The sequence below is a fragment of the Homalodisca vitripennis genome, chromosome 4, assembly GCF_021130785.1.
Source record: "Homalodisca vitripennis isolate AUS2020 chromosome 4, UT_GWSS_2.1, whole genome shotgun sequence".
NCBI classification, from domain to species: domain Eukaryota; kingdom Metazoa; phylum Arthropoda; class Insecta; order Hemiptera; family Cicadellidae; genus Homalodisca; species Homalodisca vitripennis.
Genome location: NC_060210.1, coordinates 186,030,748 through 186,052,131, shown reverse-complemented (window position 1 = coordinate 186,052,131; position 21,384 = coordinate 186,030,748). Strand labels below are relative to the sequence as shown.

The following is a 21,384-nucleotide window of genomic DNA, read 5'->3' as shown; positions in this document are numbered from 1 at the left end:
GGCCATTCAGCATCAGAGACGATTACTATGATACGGAAAGTTTATGGTGATATGTCTATGGGCGATACACAAATAAAAGAGTGGTTTAGGCGGTTAAAAAATGGCCGCATATCAGTGGAAAGTGATGACCGATCTGGCAGGCCTTCAACGGCTAGAAATGCTGAAAATGTTGAACGTGTTTGTGCAGCAATTAATGAAAACTGTCGATTGACTGTCCGAGAGCTGAAAGAAAATTTAGGAATACCAAAATCATCAGTTGTAACATTTTACACGAAGATTTAAAAATGAACCGTGTTTCGGCAAAATTTGTTTCTCGTCTGCTGACAGAAGACCAAAAGAACTGTCGACTTGAAATCGCACAGGACAATCTGGATTTGATAAAAAGTGACCTAGGGCTATTTAAAAAAGTTATTACTGGTGATGAGTCATGGGTTTATAAGCTACAACCCTGAAACAAAGGCTGAATCTTCACAGTGGAAAACTCGCGAAGAGCAACGGCCGAAAAAAGCAAGACAAAGTTGAAGCAATGTCAAGACAATGCTGACAGTTTATTTTTACCAGGACGGCGTTGTTCATCACGAATATGTTCCAAGAGGCCAGATAGTGAATAAGGAGTATTATCTTGAGGTCCTAAGGCGGCTACGAGATGCAGTGCGAAGGAAACGGCCTGAACTGTTACAAGCTGTGACTGGATCCTGCACCATAGCAACGCGCCAGCTCATTCCTAAAATCTTATTCAGCGATTTTTGGCCAAACACGACATCAACCAACTACGACAGCCTCCCTACAGTCCTGACATAGCTCTTTGTGACTTCTGGCTATTTCCGACATTAAAAATTCCTTTGAAAGGAAAAAGATTTGACGATGTTGAACAAATAAAACAAAATGCGACGAAGGACCTGTTAGCCATTCCGCAAAATGAATTTAAGGAGTGTTTCCAGAAGTGGGAGGAGCGTTGGAATAAGGTAGTGGCTTGTGGAGGGGAGTACTTTGAAGGGAACCAGATTGCCGTTGCCGCCGAGTAACGTCAGTTCATGCCAGACGTCAAGGTCGGATACCTTTTGGACACACCTCGTGTGTGTGTGTGTGTGTGTATATATATAATGGTTAACTATCTCTATCATATTATGATTTTGATTTTATATTTTTGGTTTATGAGCTTTGTGGTTTTCTCCAACGAAGATATTGGTCTGTAATTGTTTAAATGTATGTTTAGTTATACTCTTTTTTTTTTACTTAAATAGCAATTTGGCAAACTCGGTACACTTACAGTACCTTTCCATTGGAATTGGATTTAAATTGATTTATGGGTATAAACCAACCATAATCTGGCCTGGTGAACTACTGTAAATTGTTATTGCAGGATGGTTTGCGGTATTCTGGAGGTACTGGACAGCACTATCCTGTTGATGAGTAGTGACCAGGCAAACAAGGGTCATGTGGTACCTGTGTCAAACCTCACTTCTCTCATCTCCTACCTGCTCATTCTACCCACGGCTACATGCGTGCAGCGACAAGTCAAATCCGTGCTGGCTGCACTCCACCCCACCCGCCAGTCTTACCACAATTACAAGGTTAACACATAGATACTTGTGTTATTTGCAACTAAGAATATAACAAGCTCTGTCCGTGCACAGGCATAGTGATAATCTAATGTACCTGGAAGCTATAAAAAGGATTTGTAGTTAAAATCAATAACTAACCAATCTCGTTAAAAACTCCATGATGTGATTGTAGACACAAAAACAAGCAAAAAAGTTCATATGAACATATGACCTATCTCACTTTGTTTGGTGTCTGTCTTCCATATTTTGTGTGTTTTTTATTATTTAAATCATATCTTTGAAGTTATTGGAGCAATTAACATGAAACTTGGCAGTTATGTTAAGCTAATAAAGCAACAAATTTAAATAGCTCATCACTTTCCATTTCAAAATGGTGGCATTTTAAAATTTTCAAACTTTAACATCCAAAATGTTTTAATCATACGAAAAGATTGAATAACTATTTCTTTCAAATTTAGTTACAAAACTACAATACAAAATTTGTTTAGATCGGCTAAGATATTAAGTTTCATGTTATTTGCTCCAATGACTTCTAGATATGAAGTTTTTAATAAAAAACACATATGGATTAAACGTAGTGAGATATGACAGATGTTCGTATGAAGTTTTTTGCTTGTTTTTGTGTCTACTATCATATCCTGAAGTTGTGCCAACCTCTCGGGAAACACCCTGTATATGCTTTTCCAACTCTAACTAATCCATAATTTTATCAGCTTACAGAACTTGTAATAAATTGCCTTATGGTATTTAAATTTTATATATTTTCTGTATTAAGTTTATTTTTTACGTGTTGATAGTTAATATTGTTTTTTTCAAATCACCATTAAATGACATATTTTAACACTTGTACATTGTATAATGGCTTATGTCAAATAAAGTTAGTGATTCTTGGTAACAATGCTCTTTTTAATTGTTGATGGTTTAGTAATTAAACCTCTCTAACATTGTGTAATCTAGTGATGATTTGTGCAGGACCAGGTGCTGCTGAACCACATCTCCAAGTCACTAGCAGGACTGAAGCAGGTGGAAGACGCTCGGGACCTGGACGCTGAGGCGTTCTATCGTCTGGTTCTGATGACTCGGGCCATCGCCACCACTCGGCCCCAGAACCTGACCAAGACCATCACTCATGATCCTAGCTCAGGTAGCCAGTAATAAACATTAGAACTAATGACCTAAGGCTATTTCAATTAAATACAGACGTCCTCTCAAAAATTTGTCGAGTGTCGTACAGTAACAAAAATGTAGCGCAATGATTTCAGATTTTATAAACTATATACACCATATATATTGTTGGGCTAATAGCCACAAACTCAGTATAGAACAAGCCAAACTCTCAATAGTCACTGGAAATGTACTAATGTGCAAGATTAGGGAAGAGAGAGGAAGGGGAGAGGGAGAGAGGGGAGGGAGAAGGAGGGAGACGTGCTGGGGCCGAAGCCTCTCGTTCCCACCTCCACCCCTGACACAAGTCAAATAGGAATAGGAATTTTGATTAAGGAATGTGGAAGTTGGTCAATATCCTTTGGAAAACACTACTGAAAATTATAAGTAGTGCCGGTTGCTGTGAAGTAGATACTCATCAATCTTCCTAAGCCATGGTTATGTTTTTATTTTCATGGAGAGGGCACAACTTGTGGCCTATAGTACCTCCTTCCAAATTGTACTCAGTACTGACACATTCTAATTGGATTGTTGTGAGATTGCATAATTAATTGCACAGGCTAGGAATGTGGCTACAAAACACACTGGTTGTCGTGACCAGATAGAAGAACCTTATTGAGGAGAAAACAAAGACTGCTCCCACCTTACCAGCTCTTAACCACCCATCAGAAATCATCAATCTTGAGTCACATCAACCAGCAGCAGTGAGGTCTCCAGTGAGTTTGGTGACGCTATCCAGGAATCAGCAAGAATCACAGGATCGGGCTAGTGATGTGTTTGTGGCACCGGGCGACCTCACATTTTCTGAGGCGCTAAAGCAGAGTAATGGTGTTTGTGGTGAATCATTAAATCAGGCAGTACCTGCCTCAGTTTGCTCTTTGAATGCTACACCTCAAAAAAACTGTCTTCCTCCTGTGCACAGGAGCGTCACCTAGGTAGTAGTTACAATTTAAATTATGTTTCAGACAGTACTTACAATAATCCATGTACTGTCATTAAAGATAAGCCATGTGACTTTGGAAGCTTTGTAAGCAATAGCACATTTGGGTTGTTCCATCAAAATATTAGAGGATTACAATCATCCTTAGAATCTTTAGAAATTACGTTGAGTGAAATAAACCCTAATATAGTGATTTTAACTGAGCATAAAATGACCAAGATGATGCTTCAAAGGTTAAATATTAATGGTTATGTCTTAAACTCTAGCTATGCAAGAGAAAGCTGCAGAGGAGGAGGTGTAGTAATTTTATCCAAAACAAGTGTGATTTGGAAAGAAATTAAAATTCCAGACATTGGATATTTATTGAAGGATGAAATATTTGAATGTTGCATGGTTGAAATAAAAAATATTTTTCTCGAAAAACAGTCTAAATTATTAGTGGTGGGCTTGTACAGAAATCCCATAACAAAAAATGAACCAGAATTCTTAAAAAGTATGGAAGTTTTATTGGAACATGTAGACAAAAGATATAAGCACATTTTAATAGCGGGGGATATAAACATTGATATGATGGGACAATCCAACAGTGCATTGAAACTGAACAACTTGTTAGTTTCTAATGGAATGTGCTCTTTAGTAAAATTTCCAACTAGAATTACGGAGTCATCAGCCACAACTATAGACAACATTTTCACCAACATTAATATGAATTTTATCAAACTAATCGGAATTAATACTCAACTCTCAGACCATGATGGGCAGTTCTTAGCATTATTACATACCCCTATTAAACATAAAAGTAAAATTACTGTTCATCCCAATGAATCCATTCAAATGTATACTAGAAAGTTCTCAGATTTAAACACACATTCATTTTTGTATTCATTGCAACAAGAATCATGGACAGACTTATATTTAGCTCCTGTTACTTCAAAATATGATGTTTTTCATAGTATTTTATTGTTCTACTTTAACCTCCATTTTCCTAAAACCTTAAGTCGAAAACAGTTGAATAAAAATATGTGGTTAACAGATGAGCTCAGATTAGAAAAGCTAGAAATTATTGAATTAAGTAGCCTAGCTAGAGAACTTCAAAGCCCACTTGTTTATAGTGAGGTAAAATCAAGAAACAAATTATTTAAGACAAATATTCTGCATCAAAAGAAACAATATCTTAATAGTCAGTTGGAAAAGTCTGTGAATGTTAATGCCACTGTCTGGAGGATGATTAATAGGGAAGTTGGTGTAAACAACAATAGTAATAAAAATATAGAGCTTAAGGTTAGAAATCAACTTTGTACAGACCCTGGTAACTTAAGCGAATTTATAAACAGATATTTCTCAGATCTAGTAGATAAATCTATACTGCCTAATTTGTCAAGCTCCACAGGACCTTCAGTTCAACAACAACCTATTTGTAATTTTTCTAGATTTAGACTAGAGCCAGTCACAGAAGAAAATATAGAGAAAATTATGATCAGTCTAAAAAACAAGCTTAGTGCTGGATATGACGACATTCCTGTTGTTCTCATTAAGAAAGCCAGGAAATCGCTAATAAAACCTATCACTCACTTAATAAATTCTTCTTTTATTTCAGGAATATTTCCAGAAAAATTGAAAATTGCAAAGATTAAACCTCTATTTAAAAAAGGGAACAGAACCCACGTAGAAAATTATCGTCCCATTGCTTTGCTTCCATCAATCTCCAAAATCTTTGAACGTGCTTTTTACAATCAATTTAAAATTTATTTGGAAAAAAACAATATAATTAACAGCAATCAACATGGTTTCCAAAAGGGAAAATCTGTTTTAACCGCAGCCACAGAATTTCTTGAATCAGTTATTGACTCCATAGATAATCATGAAAAGGTAATTGGAGTTTTCATGGATCTGAGCAAAGCTTTTGATTCAATTTCTCATGTTTTGTTGTTGTCTAAATTAAAACAAATTGGCGTAGAAGGTAAAGCTTTTGAATGGTTAAACTCATATCTGAATAATAGAAAACAATTTGTCGAATTGGAATATTTCTCCCACAACAAAGGGACAATGTATAAACAACTTTACAAATCCTCGATTTCAGATGTGAAGCATGGGGTTCCTCAAGGTTCCATACTGGGACCTTTACTTTTCATTTGTTATACAAATGATGTACCTAAAATCAGGCAACCTGGAAAACTTTGTTTTTATGCAGACGACGCAAACCTAAAAATTTCTGCACCTTCAATAAAGGGAGTGGAGGAGTCATCCAGCACTAACTTATCACTTTTGGCTCAATTTTTTGAAGCAAATAAATTACTTTTGAATGTTGATAAGACAAACTTTATAGTATTTAACCACAAACAAATGAAAAAAATAATCAAGCCGACAGTAACAATAAATAAAGATAGCCATATTTTCCAAGTAGCAAATTCAAAATTTTTAGGATTATCGATTGACGAGAACCTGGACTGGAGCTCTCACATTGAAAGTGTTCTTGCAAGGGCAGCTTCAGGCATCTATGCTTTAAATAGATTAAGAAATTTTTGTGATGTCAAAACTCTAAGAACAGTCTATTTTTCTTATATTCATTCCGTTATTTCCTTTGGGATTTCAATATATGGTGCCACAACAGTTAGAAATTTAGACTCAATTTTAAAAATCCAAAAGAGAGCAGTAAGATCAATTTTTAAACTTAAACCAGGCACATCGTCAAAAGAACATTTTATTTCATTAGGTATAATGACCGTGTATGGTATGTATATTTATGAAACAATATTATCGGTAAAGCTCAGATTTTCCAATTTGCCACAGCTTGGTACACTTCACCAATACAATACCAGGCATCAAAATGACCTTGCCATTCCCACACATCATTTAGAATTTTTCCGCAAAAAACCTCAATATATGGGCACAATATTTTATAATAAATTACCTCAATATTTAAAGTCAGAAAATGTTTTATCAACTTTCAAATCAAAATTAAAATATTTTCTCATTGACAAGGCTCTTTATAGTTTTAACGAATTTTAAATACAGAACATGTCAAATTATATAGTTAATAATAATACTTTAGATGTACAATGCTATTGATGACACCATTCAGTGTACAATGTTGTGCCAATGAATAAAGAAATTTTGATTTGATTTGATTTGATTTGATTTGATAGACAACATTCTAGCCACAAAACTCAATTGATCGCATATCGGCTCAGATCGTACATTTGTTTATGCAGGGATGCTACAGGTCAGGGAAATCAGGGAAGTCAGGGAAAAGTCAGGGAAAAAAAAACAGGACTGGAAATCAGGGAAAAGTCAGGGAATCCGGTCTCAAGTCAGGGAAAAGTCAGGGAATTTCGACGTTGGTCAGGGAAAAATATAAAATCCCTTTACACAAATAAACTTACTGCCGCAGCGCCGAGTCCAAGCCTGCAGACGACGCGGCGCATGAAGCAGGCAGCCGAGGTGGCTCGGCTGGCTCACCCATTAATTGCCAAAAACCCTGGGGATTGCGTCGAAAAAAGTCAGGGAAAAATGAAAAATTTGGTCTGGAAATCAGGGAAAAGTCAGGGAATTTCATTATTGGACTCCTGTAGCAACCCTGTTATGGTAAATGAATTTGGCACTTGCAGTTGACTATGGCTAGACTATTATATGTTTCCATTATCTCTATTGGTACTCATTGTTTGTTTAGGTTTTTCAAGGTTTGCAATTTTCTTGATCAGAGGTGTAAATTTTCTCAGACCCCGAATCAAGTAGTACAAAGTACTTAAAATTTGAATCTTTGATACTGAGAGTTGACCAAGTAAGGACAATAGTAGGTGACCAGTATTATTGATAAAAAAAGTCAGCACTGGAATAATTATATTGTATTCTCCAAAGCAGTAATTCTTAAAATCTAAATTGTCTTGTTGCAGACACACAAATCAAGGGCTCAGAAAACTCAAAGGAACTTCTCTATCAGTTGACAGACATACTGTGGAAACTACATGCGGTTCGGCCCTCCAACATTGCCCTGGCCTCAGTCTGCGTTCCAGGTAACCTGTTAATAGATTAGTTTTACAGAGAATATAGATATTTTTTGTAATGTTATGGATAAGTTTGAGGGCATATTTTAGTAAAGTATAGAAAAGACAAAAATGTAATAAAATGCGGATTAGAAAACAGGGGTTTTTAGTTTGATGTACAAGTTTTGTTTTAATGGGAACTGTGTGCATAAAAGTACATAAAAAATATCTCACTAAAAATAAATATCTCAGCTAGTATAATACTCCAAGAACCATAAGCTCATTAATGAAGATAGAAATTTATAAATATATACTTGTAATTTAAAACTGGGTAGTTCTCTGCTAGTTATAACATTAATGAACGCGCGCGCGCGCGCGCGCACACACACACACACATATATGTAGTTATAACTATAGATAGAACAATACAGAATAATTTCTGTTGAAATGTAATTTCTTACAATAACATTATACCCCTTCATCTGAAGAATGTGCTCTGTAGTTAAAAAAATGTTTAGAAGTGTCTCATTCCAAAGATTGTCTTAATAAGATTAATATCTGCTAGAAACTGGGAGTCATGGTAAAACAATCTGAAAAAAATACTATTTACTAGTTAATTGCATTACGATAAATAGCCTCTTATAAGCATAGAAGAAAAGTGAAACTCACATAACATAAGTTAATATTAAAGTCCGATTAGATTTGGAAGAATCTCAGAGTAGGGAAATTGAATGAATAAATGTTGTCAGGCCTGACCCACGTGGAGGCTGCTGCTCACTGTATCGTCGAGATCATCCATGCGTTCACTCTGGTAGATAGCAGCGACAGTACCGTCTCACTGGCTGTCAGACTGTACCTGAGTCTGCTGCTGTGTCAGGACACCAGTGTCAGCTTCAGTGCCAAGCAGGCATTCATCCGAGTGTTGAGGCCGAGGCTGAAGCGGCGTAGAGTCTACATCCCCAGTCCTCCTCACTGCAGTACGCCAGGTACGTTTTCTATAACAAGCTATTGACTTTGGTGATATGTATAAGATGTGTTCACAAAGAAAGTAGTATGCTTTCAACCCAATTTATCTTCGCGTGAAAGAGCGTACCTTAAAATATGGTTAAACATTTATTCCATCAACTCTCAGGTTCTTAGTGATGGAAAGCCACAGGTTTTATGCCGTATTCGTTTTAACCCTTTTGGGACCAACCGTGTGATTTATCGCCAGTCATAACTTAGCGATAAAGACCAGCCATGTGATCCATTGCCTGCAGTCTTTTATAATTTTTCGTAATATATATTAATGATTTACAAGTCACAACAATATTATTTTTGTATTCTATATGTACTGTATTCCTTTACTTGTTTATTTCAACTGAAAGGCACTCTCATATTCGTGCAAGTATGATTTTACCTTTGTTTTCTAAGTAGGATACAAGGTTTTTGCTTAAATCATGACAAAAACTTTGATTTAGCAAATATACGTGATTGGATTATTTATTCACAGATTTATTATTTGAGATATTAGAGCTTTAAAATTTGTTACATTTAGATAAAATTACATGTATAATCAATTTATAGCTCTTCTCATGTGTAAAATATCTTAAAATTCAATGGTTTTCATGGTCAAACTTAACTTTTCAGACAGAAAACTAATTATATATATATATATAATCCTTAAAGTGCGGAATAACAATAATACTTTATTAATATATAATGTATTCCATTGAAATCAATACTTGTTTAAAATGTTTATTTCAATTGTATTGTTTTCTATGTTTGGTTATGTTGTCATTGGTTTACAATAAAATTACGAATAAGGTATTGAACTTGTTTTAAAGTAATTTATTTGAAAGTACCATAATTTGTTGTAAAGGAGCTGTAGAATCGGAGAAAGCAGGCCCAGTATCCCAGCCATCCCAGGAATCCTCTGAGGCTGACCAGGCACACTTTGAGGTGGATGCCGTGGAGCCCATGGTCCTGCTCGCTCCAGATGCTGGTTTGTTCTCTACCATTGTCTGATTAGGAGACAAAGAGTGTCGAAACCAGACACTTTTATTGCGTCTATTGTATTTTTAAGTATGATCTCATAAAAGATTCAAATTCGTTATTCACTGTATCAAAAAACCCATTGAAAAATAATTGCAGACTGATTCAAGCTCCTAATTAGTTTCCATAGTAGACTTTTACTTCATGTTGTTTATTGGATAAATGTTTAGAAAACTGTGAAGAGTAGGTCTAAACCTTGAGATTATTTTAGTACACTGTAACTACTTGTATTGGCTCAGGTATGTGGCATGTGCTCAGTATTATTCAGTGTCATCATGGAATAAATTTACAAATATATATTTGCAATCCCTAACCGTGCAAGAAGAAACTAAGAATTCAATACCAATGTGTTATTTTCACATTTAGAATTTCTTTCTTTTTTTTAAATCACTATTGTAAAATCCTTTTAAATGTATAAGTGTGTTTTTATTTTTAAATAATTACAACATTATGGATATAATCTTGTAAAAAATATAATATACATACAAAATATTAATATTTTATATGTATTATATTATACATATAAAATATTATATTGGATATAATATTATCAAAAACAAAACAAAAGTCCATGTTTTGATTTTGATGCAACATTCAAGTATTAAAGAAATTATAACAATTCTATTTAGTTTTCTTCATTTTTTATGGAGAACCATAGCTAAAACTTGTAAGATTCTATATACATTTTGAAGTAGACATTATAGAATCTTTGAGTTAATATAACTTTGTCAATATTTGCTCGTTCATATTATTTATGTTTAAAATGGGGTAAGTTTATTTATTGGCACAAACACACAAACCAATGCTGTATGACGAATCCAGCCTCAAAGAAAAAAAATTATGAAACAGGTAAAAATTGTGAAAATAGTTGTGGTACAAATAAGAGACATAATTTCAAAATGGTAATAGGCTTTTTCAAAACGTTTTACTACATATTATAATAATTTTTGCAAAATGATAACTATTAGATGTATTTACCTAATACACCACAACATTTTGTTTAATAAAACATTATTACACTATATTTGTTCAGAATTATTGATGATTTAATTTTGTATTTGAAGTAGATTTGTACTCAAAAAACATCCTAGGCCCAGGTGGGTTTGATGTAACAAAACCAGGTGACCTTTAACCTATCAACAATACATTGCTATGTTCTTGTTTCTTATTTTATTCTAGGGTTTGTGCTTTTCCCTCTTTATCATGTAGCAGTGTCTATGCTTTTTTTTAATATAGTCCACTCTCTTCAACCTTATACGTATTAGAGCAACTAAGCTTGGTACCTTGTACATATATCTAGTTAAAATATCTTTTTATATTACCCTCGGCTAATTAATAAGCAATATAACATTCTGAAATGTTTTATACAACCAAGTTATTTTAGAATTTAAAGTACAAAACCTCTTATTTTTTAATTTAAATTATATTATTTTATTTCAATTTATATACAAAAATAAAATATTATATAACAAGTACTATATAATTGAATGCAGAAATTAAGATCAAGATTGTGGCCCAAAACTTATTATTTAAAGATTTAAAAAAAATTGGAATAGACATTTGCGTAATTTAGACGTATTAACTAACCCATTGCGGAGCACTGACGAGCTGGGCTCGTCACGCAGCGGCCGGGCCTAACGGCATGATGACGAGCTCAGGTCGCAAAAGCGGTCTGCTTTTAAATTTCCCTCCAAATAGTTCTTTTAATGTTTGATAGATCGGGCGATCGTCTTCACTTGTCAACTAAGAGTATTTAACAACGGTCTACGTTTAGAGTTTTAAAAAGTTTTATAAATATCCTACAGATCGCAGTTGTATGCCGAAGTTGAAAAATCATTCATATGAGTTTACTCTCTGGTTTTTAGCGCTTCTGATTGGGTGTTTTCCTCAGTTGTTATTATAATACTTTTGAGGTTAGTGACACAACAAAAAGACGCAGACGTACATGTTGACGTGTTTAGTCTAGACAATGGCCCGGATGTTGTAATCGCTTCGCCCGAGCCGCTTTATTTAGACTATGATTCAGATATCATTCCTGTCACCCTGGAACCTTGCTCGCGTGTTATCGTTCCTACATCACGGATACCCCAGCAGGCCCATGTTCCATCTGAACAAATACCTTCACAGCCGAATTTTCTAGTACACGATAGCGAGCGATACTGTGGCGCACCATTGCTGTTCGTGCGGCCGTAGATTGTAAATTAATTCGTGTCCGCGTGCCAAAACAATACGATCCGCAAGGGGTTAAGAAGTTGAGTTGCTGTCAATACAGGGTCTCCCACAATAACCCGACAAAATTCTCAGGTGGTTTCTTCTCATCAAAATAATGAAAAAATTTCTTATAAACATATCTCCGGAAACGCTTAGTTAGCGAGCTACAGCTAGTAATAGATTTCATATACATTGCATTTTCTGTCTTATTTGTTGTATATGTTGATTTAATTAAACAACATTTTTTAAACTTTGTGTTTTTTTATTATTGGCCTAATTTACATTATTCTCTTCAGAATTACATAATCTATAAGTTTTGGTTATAAAGTTTGCGTGTTTATTACCCATTTAATGAAGTTAATGTACTTCAAATCTAAACAAAAAGCATGCTTTTCGAGACCGAAGTTTGCATATTTTGTCTGATATCTCAGAAATGGTTGGTTTTACAGGACGTATTTTATCAAATTTTTCAGTTCATTTTACATAATATCCAATAAATTTAACAACTATCTTTACGCCATAAAAACACCAGTTTCGCTTTAATTTCCATCCTTTTTTAGAAAATTTGGTGAAATCTTTCATTAGCCGTAGCTCGCTAACAAAGGTTACTCATAGGACACCCTGTATAACCACAGTTTGATCATTACACCATTTTGTATAAGGACTGAAACATTAAAATTCCCAAACATTTTATTTTCTCCTTAGTGCTGTGTCAGGTCATGTATCATCGTTGACAATTGTGTAAACTTGTGTAGGTAATTACATTAATAGTGACATATACTGTATCTAGGAGCAGCTAGCGGAGTGCCGATGAACATGGAGGTGCTACTGGGAGCCGGAGGGTTCCCCCCACTACTGGACATCCCCCCTGATGCGGACGACGAGACCATGGTGGAGCTGGCTATAGCCCTCAGCCTGCAAGACCATGAGGGTGCCGCCAACCTGCAGAGCATCACACACGGTCTGGCCAACCTGCACAATCTGGCTGGTCCTGCACTGCAGGTAATACTCTTTTACAGTCTTCACCTAGTGTTGGATGTAGAGCCATGACCTGAGTAGGTTCTAAATCCAGCATATTGTGTATCCACTCGCCTGTCAATAAAGTTGCTAATGTCATTAAAAACTCCTGAAAAGACTTACGTTGGTTGTAACAAACTAGTATAATTTGTTATTAAAAACATATATATAATACTCTATCTAGAATTATTAGCATTAAAAAATGTTTCCTCTGTAAAAAGCTATTCGTTTCAAAAACCATTAAAAAATAATACAAACGAACGGCAATGTGGAAGTATAGATAGATAATAATAATTTGCACTAATAAGAAACCAACAATGTAATGGTGAAAAGAAGGTTGTTAAATGTCTTCTGGTATGTTAAGATTTGTAAAATACCCATCGTAGTAATGTAACTACGTTGTTTGTTACTGTGTAATAGAGAAGGCAGAGAGGAAAGAGTGCTGTGGAGAAGAGTTTTTATGTTTAACGTGTTACACAATTAAGACAAAGAGTGTCAAAACCAGACACTTTTATTGTGTCTATTGTATTTTTAATTATGATATCATAAAAGATTCAAATTTCGTTATTCACTGTATCAATTAATTAAATTATATTCAGGTTACGTAGATGTGATCATTAAAAAACCCTCATTTGTATCGTTCAATTACTAAAAGTTACAAATGATAGAATTTACAGGTGTTGGCTACCCAGAGTTTGGGGCAAGTACAGAACCCTGCAGGAGGCAGTCAGGAGGCCGGTCACTTCTCAGACACGACGGCCAGTGCCGGAGCCAGTGATGATGAGGGTTCCACAGCCGCTACTGACGGCAGCACGCTGCGCACTTCCCCGGCCGAACAGGTACAAAAATAACCTAAATACTTTACTTGAAGTTGTGACCATCTAATTTTGTCTGTAGTACACTTTTCATCCATATTCGGTCAGAAACAAAATAAAAGACATTAACCATCCATTAACTCTCTCCTGGACTAAAGTTTCGCACCACCCCGAGAATTAACAATTACAATTGTGCAGGACCTGTTATCACGGCTAATACACTAATCAAAGAGTGTCCTCTAAAGAAACTAAAACTTCTGATAAAGTTCTCCCTTATCATATTTTTTATTTGTTATATAATCTGCTGTCCAAATTCCAAATAAATGTAATTCTTGCAGTTTTTTCATCTTAACTCATTTTTTATTCTTGTGCACAAGCTTCAATTGTAGGGAGCTATTAGTGTTTGAAATCAATAAGCTCTTCAGTATGTAGACTTAAATTGATGTTCATTATCGTTTGACTTCTGCTAAGGAAAATGTTTGAATCAACAGGGACACTTGCTAAGAGAGTAGGATATTTTGAGTACATCATTCAACGGTTAGGAGAGCTATAAGGTGATTTCTAGAAACAGTACATGACATCAGAAGGCCAGTTGAGGGCAGATCAAGAATCATAGACCAGTAATCAACTGCAGGGTACATAACGAATCATACAGTACGTAGATGTTTCAGAGAAGATGATTAGAGCAGCATAAGACCTACCGCAGGTCTTCTCCTCACCACTCGTCTTTAAATGGCCAGACATAGATTTGCTCAATTAAAAATGTCAACTGGAATGAATGATTTGAAGAAGGTTCTCAGACGAGACCAGAATTTGTTTAGCTTCTCTAGATAGATGTCAGCGCATCTGGAGAAGGCAGAGTAAAAGATAATGTTTTATTTCCTCATCTTCCCACCTTTGGGAGGTTGTTATAGACACAATGGAAGGGCCACCAAAGTGTCTGAACTCCTATAGAACACATATGAGACATTTTTTTTTTTAATTAAGAGCCAGAAACAGCGTTCCATCAACTTTGCTGCCTTACAAAACACAGTTGTTGATGAGTGGAAGGCATTAGCACAAGAAGATATTCAATATCTTATTACTGTAATGAGACGATGACTCCAAGTGGTAATAAGAACAAAATTTGTAAACATGAGATGTGTATAAAAACAATGAATTATTAAACCAGATCATCAAAATAATTTGTAGTCCTACTAAAACAAGATTTATCTTATTTACCATATATGATGCTGTATAATGTTTTTCAAATATTTGGAATAAAATGGATTTTGTAATTTATAATTGTATGATTTTTCCTCACTACAAAATTAAAGAGAAATATTCATATTAACATTACTTAATAAATCTGTAATACACTTTTTATACAAAAACAATATTGGCGCCAAACTTTTGTCCAGAAGTGTATATTATCTCTAATCACATCTAATATTAACAAGCAGAAGTACTGACTGCTCTACACCCAACGTTTCTTCATTCTCTTCAGACCGTTTAAATATTTTCTGCCAGTGATTTACTACATTCATTTTGGGTGGATAACCTACAAATTATGAGAAAGATCAATACATCACTACACAAGATCATTTTTACAAAAATTACTTGTCAGCTTATATATTTTTTTGGTTGATCCTCTTTGTTCTCCTATCATCTTAATTAATGCCTTCGAGGCGAGTTAACAAATAGTTACAGTTTCACCAGTTCAGTCTAGATTTCCTAATTGTTCTAAATAAAGAGGAATTGGTTTTACCAAAGACATACAAACAACATCTGCGGTTACAGGGTGGTAGCGAGAGCGGAGGCAGTGGAGTGGACAGCATCACTGGAGAACACAACTACAGCATGTCTGGCCGTAGTTCAGCCTATGGGGATAACATCCAGGAGAACTTGGTGGGAGCTCGGAGTGAGACAAGCTCCCTGGGGGCCCCCGCCGGCTTCCAGGTACTTTCCTAGTTTTGGCCATCAAGTTTGCTGGCTGTGTTCATGTAGATCGCTGTGGTAATCTCTAAGTAAACTGAAACAGATTGTTCGTTTCCAACTGTTACCTTGAAAATTGTTATTTTTTTCTCAGCACTTTATGAACCATCATTATAAGAAAATTTAATTATTATTTAGAAAAGATCACCAGGATAGAAAAGATTTCATAGCATCTTGTAATTGTACGAGGTGTGTTCAAAAAGTATCGCGAATTTTGAATTTTCGCGGGTTACGTATATTTGAATTTCGATTTTTTTGTGGCATTATGTTGGTACATATGTCTCTTCCTTCTATTGACGATTCGCCCATTTTGAATGTTCAGTTAATTATTGACAGCTGCTTTGCTTGCACGTGTTTTGGTATGTCTTCGATTTTTACCTATTCAAAAAAATAGAACAAAGGACCTGTATCAAATTTTGTGTGAAAAACTAAATTAAGTGCGCGGATGCATTCTGAATGTTGACTGTAGCATACGGAGAAGCTACTTTGGACAAAAGCAATGTTTATTGGTGGTACAAAATGTTTTCAGAAGGCCGAGAAGATGTGAACGACGAAGAGTGTGCCTGACACCCGAGCACTTCAACAACAGACGAAAAAATTGATGAAGTGAAGAAAATGGTATTGGCCAATCGTCGAATCACCGTTAGAGAAATTGCCGAGGACCTAGGCATATTGATTGGCTCGTGCCATTTGATTTTAATCGATAATTTGGGCATGAGACGTGTCGCCGCAAAATTCATACCAAAATTGCTCAATTTCGATCAAAAACGGCATCGCATGAACATTGCTAATAAGATGTTGGAATCTGTCCGCGACGACACAAATTTGCTCCAGAGGGTCATAACTGGTGACGAATCGTGGGTTTATGGTTATGACGTGGAAACCAAAGCTCAATCATCTCAATGGAAGCTGCCGCACGAACCAAGACCGAAGAAAGCACGCCAAGTTCGGTCGAATGTGAAAGTTTTGCTTACAGTTTTCTTCGATTGCAGGGGCGTGGTGCATCATGAGTTCTTGCCACAAGGTAGAACGGTGAATAAGGAATATTACCTGCAAGTTATGCGCAATTTGCGCGAAGCAATCTGCCAGAAATGTCCAAATTTGTGGAAAAACAAAAATTGGCTTTTGCACCACGATAACACCCCTGCTCACACATCGCTGCTTGTACGCGACTTCTTTGCCAAAAACATCACACTAATGGTACCGCAGCCACCGTATTCCCCAGATCTGGCCCTCTGTGACTTTTTCTTGTTCCCGAAACTGAAGAGGCCCATGAAAGGACGACGCTACGCCACGATTGACGAGATAGAGACGGCATCGAAGGAGGAGCTGTACAAGATACAAAAAAATGATTTTTTGAAGTGCTTCGAAGATTGGAAAAAATGTTGGCACAAGTGTATAATATACCAGGGGGATTACTTTGAAGGGGACAAAATAGATATTCACAAATAAATAAATAATTTTTGAAAATACACAAAATTCGCGATACTTTTTGAAAACACCTAAAATTTTTTAATTGAAGAATGCCACTAGGAAGTTGTAAAGGTATTTTACAGTAGTTTAACCCTGTAAGATGTCATTTAAAGATTACCCATACAGTATTTATTTTCTGTTATTTTAAAATTTTAATATTTTTCTGAAATGTAATTTTTGTTCTTTACATTACAAAGCAAATATTTTCAAAACGGCTTATACATCATTTTATAACATACTGTATTACGTATGTTTGTAAATATTAATTTGTTAAATATATAATTAAAATATTAATTTATTAATTTTTATTTCACCCAAAAGTAATAAACTAAAATTGCATGAACACAGATAATAAAAAACACTAGAATACCATTAGGTCCATGTTTTTAGTCATTTGCTAGGTGTTACAAAGTTTTTTGTTCATTTTCCCCTGGGTTCATTTAGCTTTAGACCTACTTTGGATACATTTCGGGCTTGTTAGGCTATATTTATTAAATATTGAGAAGGGAGATTTTATAAAAAATTCAAAGTTTATGCAGTCGATAATGATAAGTAAGCATACCTAAAAAAATGTTTTAGTAATATTATTTTTTCCATTGGAGCTATAGCTGCAGTTGTATCTTACAAGTTGCACAACTTCAAAAAGAGTGTCTCTTTGTTTTTTGTCAGACAATTTTTTCTTTTAACTCTATTGTGAACTGATTTAGTTATAGACTAATAATTTTGTTAAACGTGTTCATAAAGATTTAAAAAGCTAATTAATTAGTAAGGCTGTACCAGTATATTGTACATTTGTTCACTTGGCAAGTGCTAATTTAAGTGTGGTGAAATTTAACTAGATAGTTTTTTATTCGTGTGCACTAGTATTTGTGCACTTTTCAAAGTATACAATTTAGAACTATTTGTGGTTTACAGAACCAGGAGCCTGACGGTGTTGAGGCAGAAGCTGAGGTGGACAACGAGGGAGGTACCAAACTCCACGACCTCAGACTCAGCATTTTGGAGAAGCTGATACAATTTGTACCTCGACTCAGTGAGGTCGGGGGAGTACGAGCAATACCATTCATGCAGGTCAGTTATCTTAGTTGTCACACATGTGATATTTGTGTTGTACGTGTACTAAAGAAGGAACAACTTAATTACAGCCTTAGGTTTGTTAAATTTTTTTTCATTAGAAGTAAAAGTATCAAATTTAAGTCCTTTTTTACGCATTCAGAAACAAAAGCGCATACTAAATAAAAATAATGTACATGCTATTTTAACAATATTATTTCCAGTTCGATATAAAAGTACAGATACCTCAATTGACATCAAGTACATTACCTAGACATCGATAACAATTAGTCCCATATAGCTTGCTAAATGGTTTTGTGTTTACAACAAAAACAAAATGGAAACAAGACAAAAAGCCCACGCCAGCCACCAAGACTAACTTTCAGACACGTAAATAAATTTGAAATCAGAATTAGCTGACTCAATTCAAACCCATAAAGTGCTGACTTTCAGTCTGTTTATCTATTTGTGATATAACTAATAATTATGTCTGATGTCAGTTTTACTTGTATCAAAATAGAAAAAACGTGATCTCCGAACAAAATTATTGTTTCATATTTTTTAACCTTTTGATGCGATCTTATTTTGACCTCTACCTTAATTAGCATGGCTGACAATCACTTTCTTCTACAAAATTCCTCAATCGCCTTCAAGACAAACCACAATGTGTGTGTATTCAGTGCAAAATGGCTCTTGGTTAAGCTAATATTATGACATCACAATGTGAATTCTGAAAAGTGTCCATAAAAATGTATTAAGAATTTTAATTATACCAACATTTGCTTAGTTAGAACTGGTAAAATTATAGTAAGAAAGAGTTAAAATTTAACATTCTGTCATAGGTGGTTCTGATGCTGACGTCAGACCTGGACGGTAATGAGGAACGAGACCGAGCCTGTCTGGAGAACCTGCTGACCGCTGTGATCGGTGAACTGTCCATGCGGCAGCCTGACATCTCTGATGTGTGCAAACGAACACCGCAGCGTGAAGTGCATCTGGTCATCATGAGGCTCATCAGTGAGTTATTTCTAAACTCGTAGAGTAATTGTAGTGTTGTTGCATCAACCTGTTATCTCTGGCATTTGCAGGCAAACAGTGCAGGAAGAAATAATCCTGATCATCATGGGATTCATCGGAGAGTAATTTGTGTTAGTGAAATAACTCAAGCTCCATGATCTAACCCAAATCAGAATTTCTGATTATAAAATGTTTGTTCAAGAAGCCATTGATTTATCCACTCTAATCAGTGCTGCTTATTTTAATTATTAAAAGGTACTTCTTTATAGTATTGAATATTAAATTTGCTACTTATACCTTTTGGTACTTTTGAGTACCAAAACTGTCCAGAAAGTATCAGACGTTTTGGCCTATTGCAGCAGTAGACCAAGTTAGATCCACCATCTTGGTGTCAAATGTTTCTATATGCATTACACATACATCTGCGGCAATGTACTCCTACTTTGCTCTCCATGTCATATTAAAATGTGTACTGCAATAGATAATACCGAACTTGTAAAAGTGTTCGTTGATCAGATTTTTGTTAGCTAAAATCACAACCCAGTTGAAATTTATTGCCAACTGTGTGTTATTTTCAGATAAAGAATAATAAGTGAAAATAAAGTAAGGTATGATCTACTAATTTTTAAAATAGCATAATGGCCATACTAATGTTCAGGATGATGGCCACTGTGGTAGCCCTAGCCTTGAGACTGGTTGTGAACTTCGTTACAATTACAGAACTTTCAGAACGTTTTCCTCAAATTTAATGGATTTTGATTGCATAAAATGGCAAGGAAAAAACATGGTCTGCCTAGTAGGTTCCCCTAACAGAATACCACAAAAAACTGTGACTGACTGCAGCATTGACCTTCCTTGAAAATTAAACCAAAAATGGTAACAAAGTTATTGATTGTAACTGTGGTTAACCCTCCAACTGATGACCGACGGCACAGACGTTCATCAATATCATTTGTGAACTGATAAAGACAGCACAGCCATTGTTATTATTACGTGAAAACCGTTTAAGTTATAAAGACATAACTTGCACCAGTCGAATCCTCTACTCATAAATACCAATTCATTTTATATAGTTTATATTCATAATATTACCCATTGTCAGCTGATATCGATCCACATGCCACACAGCAAACAGCTGACGGACTATGCAGTTGGTGACACGTTGCACGACTTTGATGATCTTTGTTGCAACCGTTGCTAGTTATTATGTTGGCTAGTTGGTTACACTTGATTGTTATGCTGTGAAATGGGCGATCCTTGTTCAAATTATATATGTGAACTATTGGATGATAAAAGTAATAATAGGATAAAATTGGAAAATAAAAATCTGATAATAAAAGTGGCATATCTGCAATTTAGCATATCAGCATGATGAAATTTCTTTGTCATATTTGTTGTCAGGTAGTCTGTATGATTATAAACCAGTGGAATGTGAGTTGGGTTGTGAAAATTGATAGTGGCAGTGAAAACAATTCATCATTATCTGATGTTCCTCTTGCCCAAAGAATTCATCAAACACCAATATGGATGCATATTGCCAAAAAGTAGTACATAACACTTATTAACTAGCATTTAGCACATATTTTTTTAAAATACCCAAAAAATCTGCTGCGCAAAGACAAAAAAACCAGTGTATCATTCTGAGAGTTTCTTATTATAAGTCGGAGGATTAAGTGGCTGAAGCATATCAGTTGTGAAACAAAATGATAAAATGGGGACACACACATTCTCTTATACAGGTGTAAACCAGTAGATTTGTAATCCCTACCCAGGTGTGGCTGGAAAGTGCTGTAACCTCTCAGCCTAAGAAGGAATTCAATTGATATTTCACTATTTGCAGCATATATCGTAATAAATATTGTTTTCCGTTGTTTTATTATCCGAGTGTCAGTGTCATAGTGGCTGTAGAATATTTTTAATAATGGTGTATTAGGTGGGTTAAACATTCAAAATATGGAAATAAGCATACATTTTGACGATATTTGAGACCTACTTGATGGTGAATCTGTGAGCACTGGTGAGCTCTGTAACATATTAGTTGGCGACATAAGTATTGGCCTGCTGAGCTCTAAGGCTTAAGTAAGTAAACTTAGGATTGGTATTCAGCATGGTGTGATTTGGAAACACTGGTTTTTATT

The 21,384-nt window shown here is 35.2% G+C and overlaps 1 protein-coding gene across 1 annotated transcript in view; it reads left to right on the top strand.

The window, feature by feature from the left end:
• LOC124360750 (E3 ubiquitin-protein ligase UBR4-like) overlaps positions 1-21,384 on the top strand; it is a 124,107-nt gene that overhangs the window by 74,239 nt on the left and 28,484 nt on the right. The window contains 10 exon segments of the mRNA XM_046814624.1: positions 1,364-1,574; positions 2,538-2,709; positions 7,563-7,682; positions 8,402-8,638; positions 9,514-9,636; positions 12,688-12,899; positions 13,583-13,753; positions 15,509-15,667; positions 18,092-18,247; positions 19,072-19,246. Coding sequence (XP_046670580.1) covers positions 1,364-1,574; positions 2,538-2,709; positions 7,563-7,682; positions 8,402-8,638; positions 9,514-9,636; positions 12,688-12,899; positions 13,583-13,753; positions 15,509-15,667; positions 18,092-18,247; positions 19,072-19,246 — 1,736 coding nt within the window.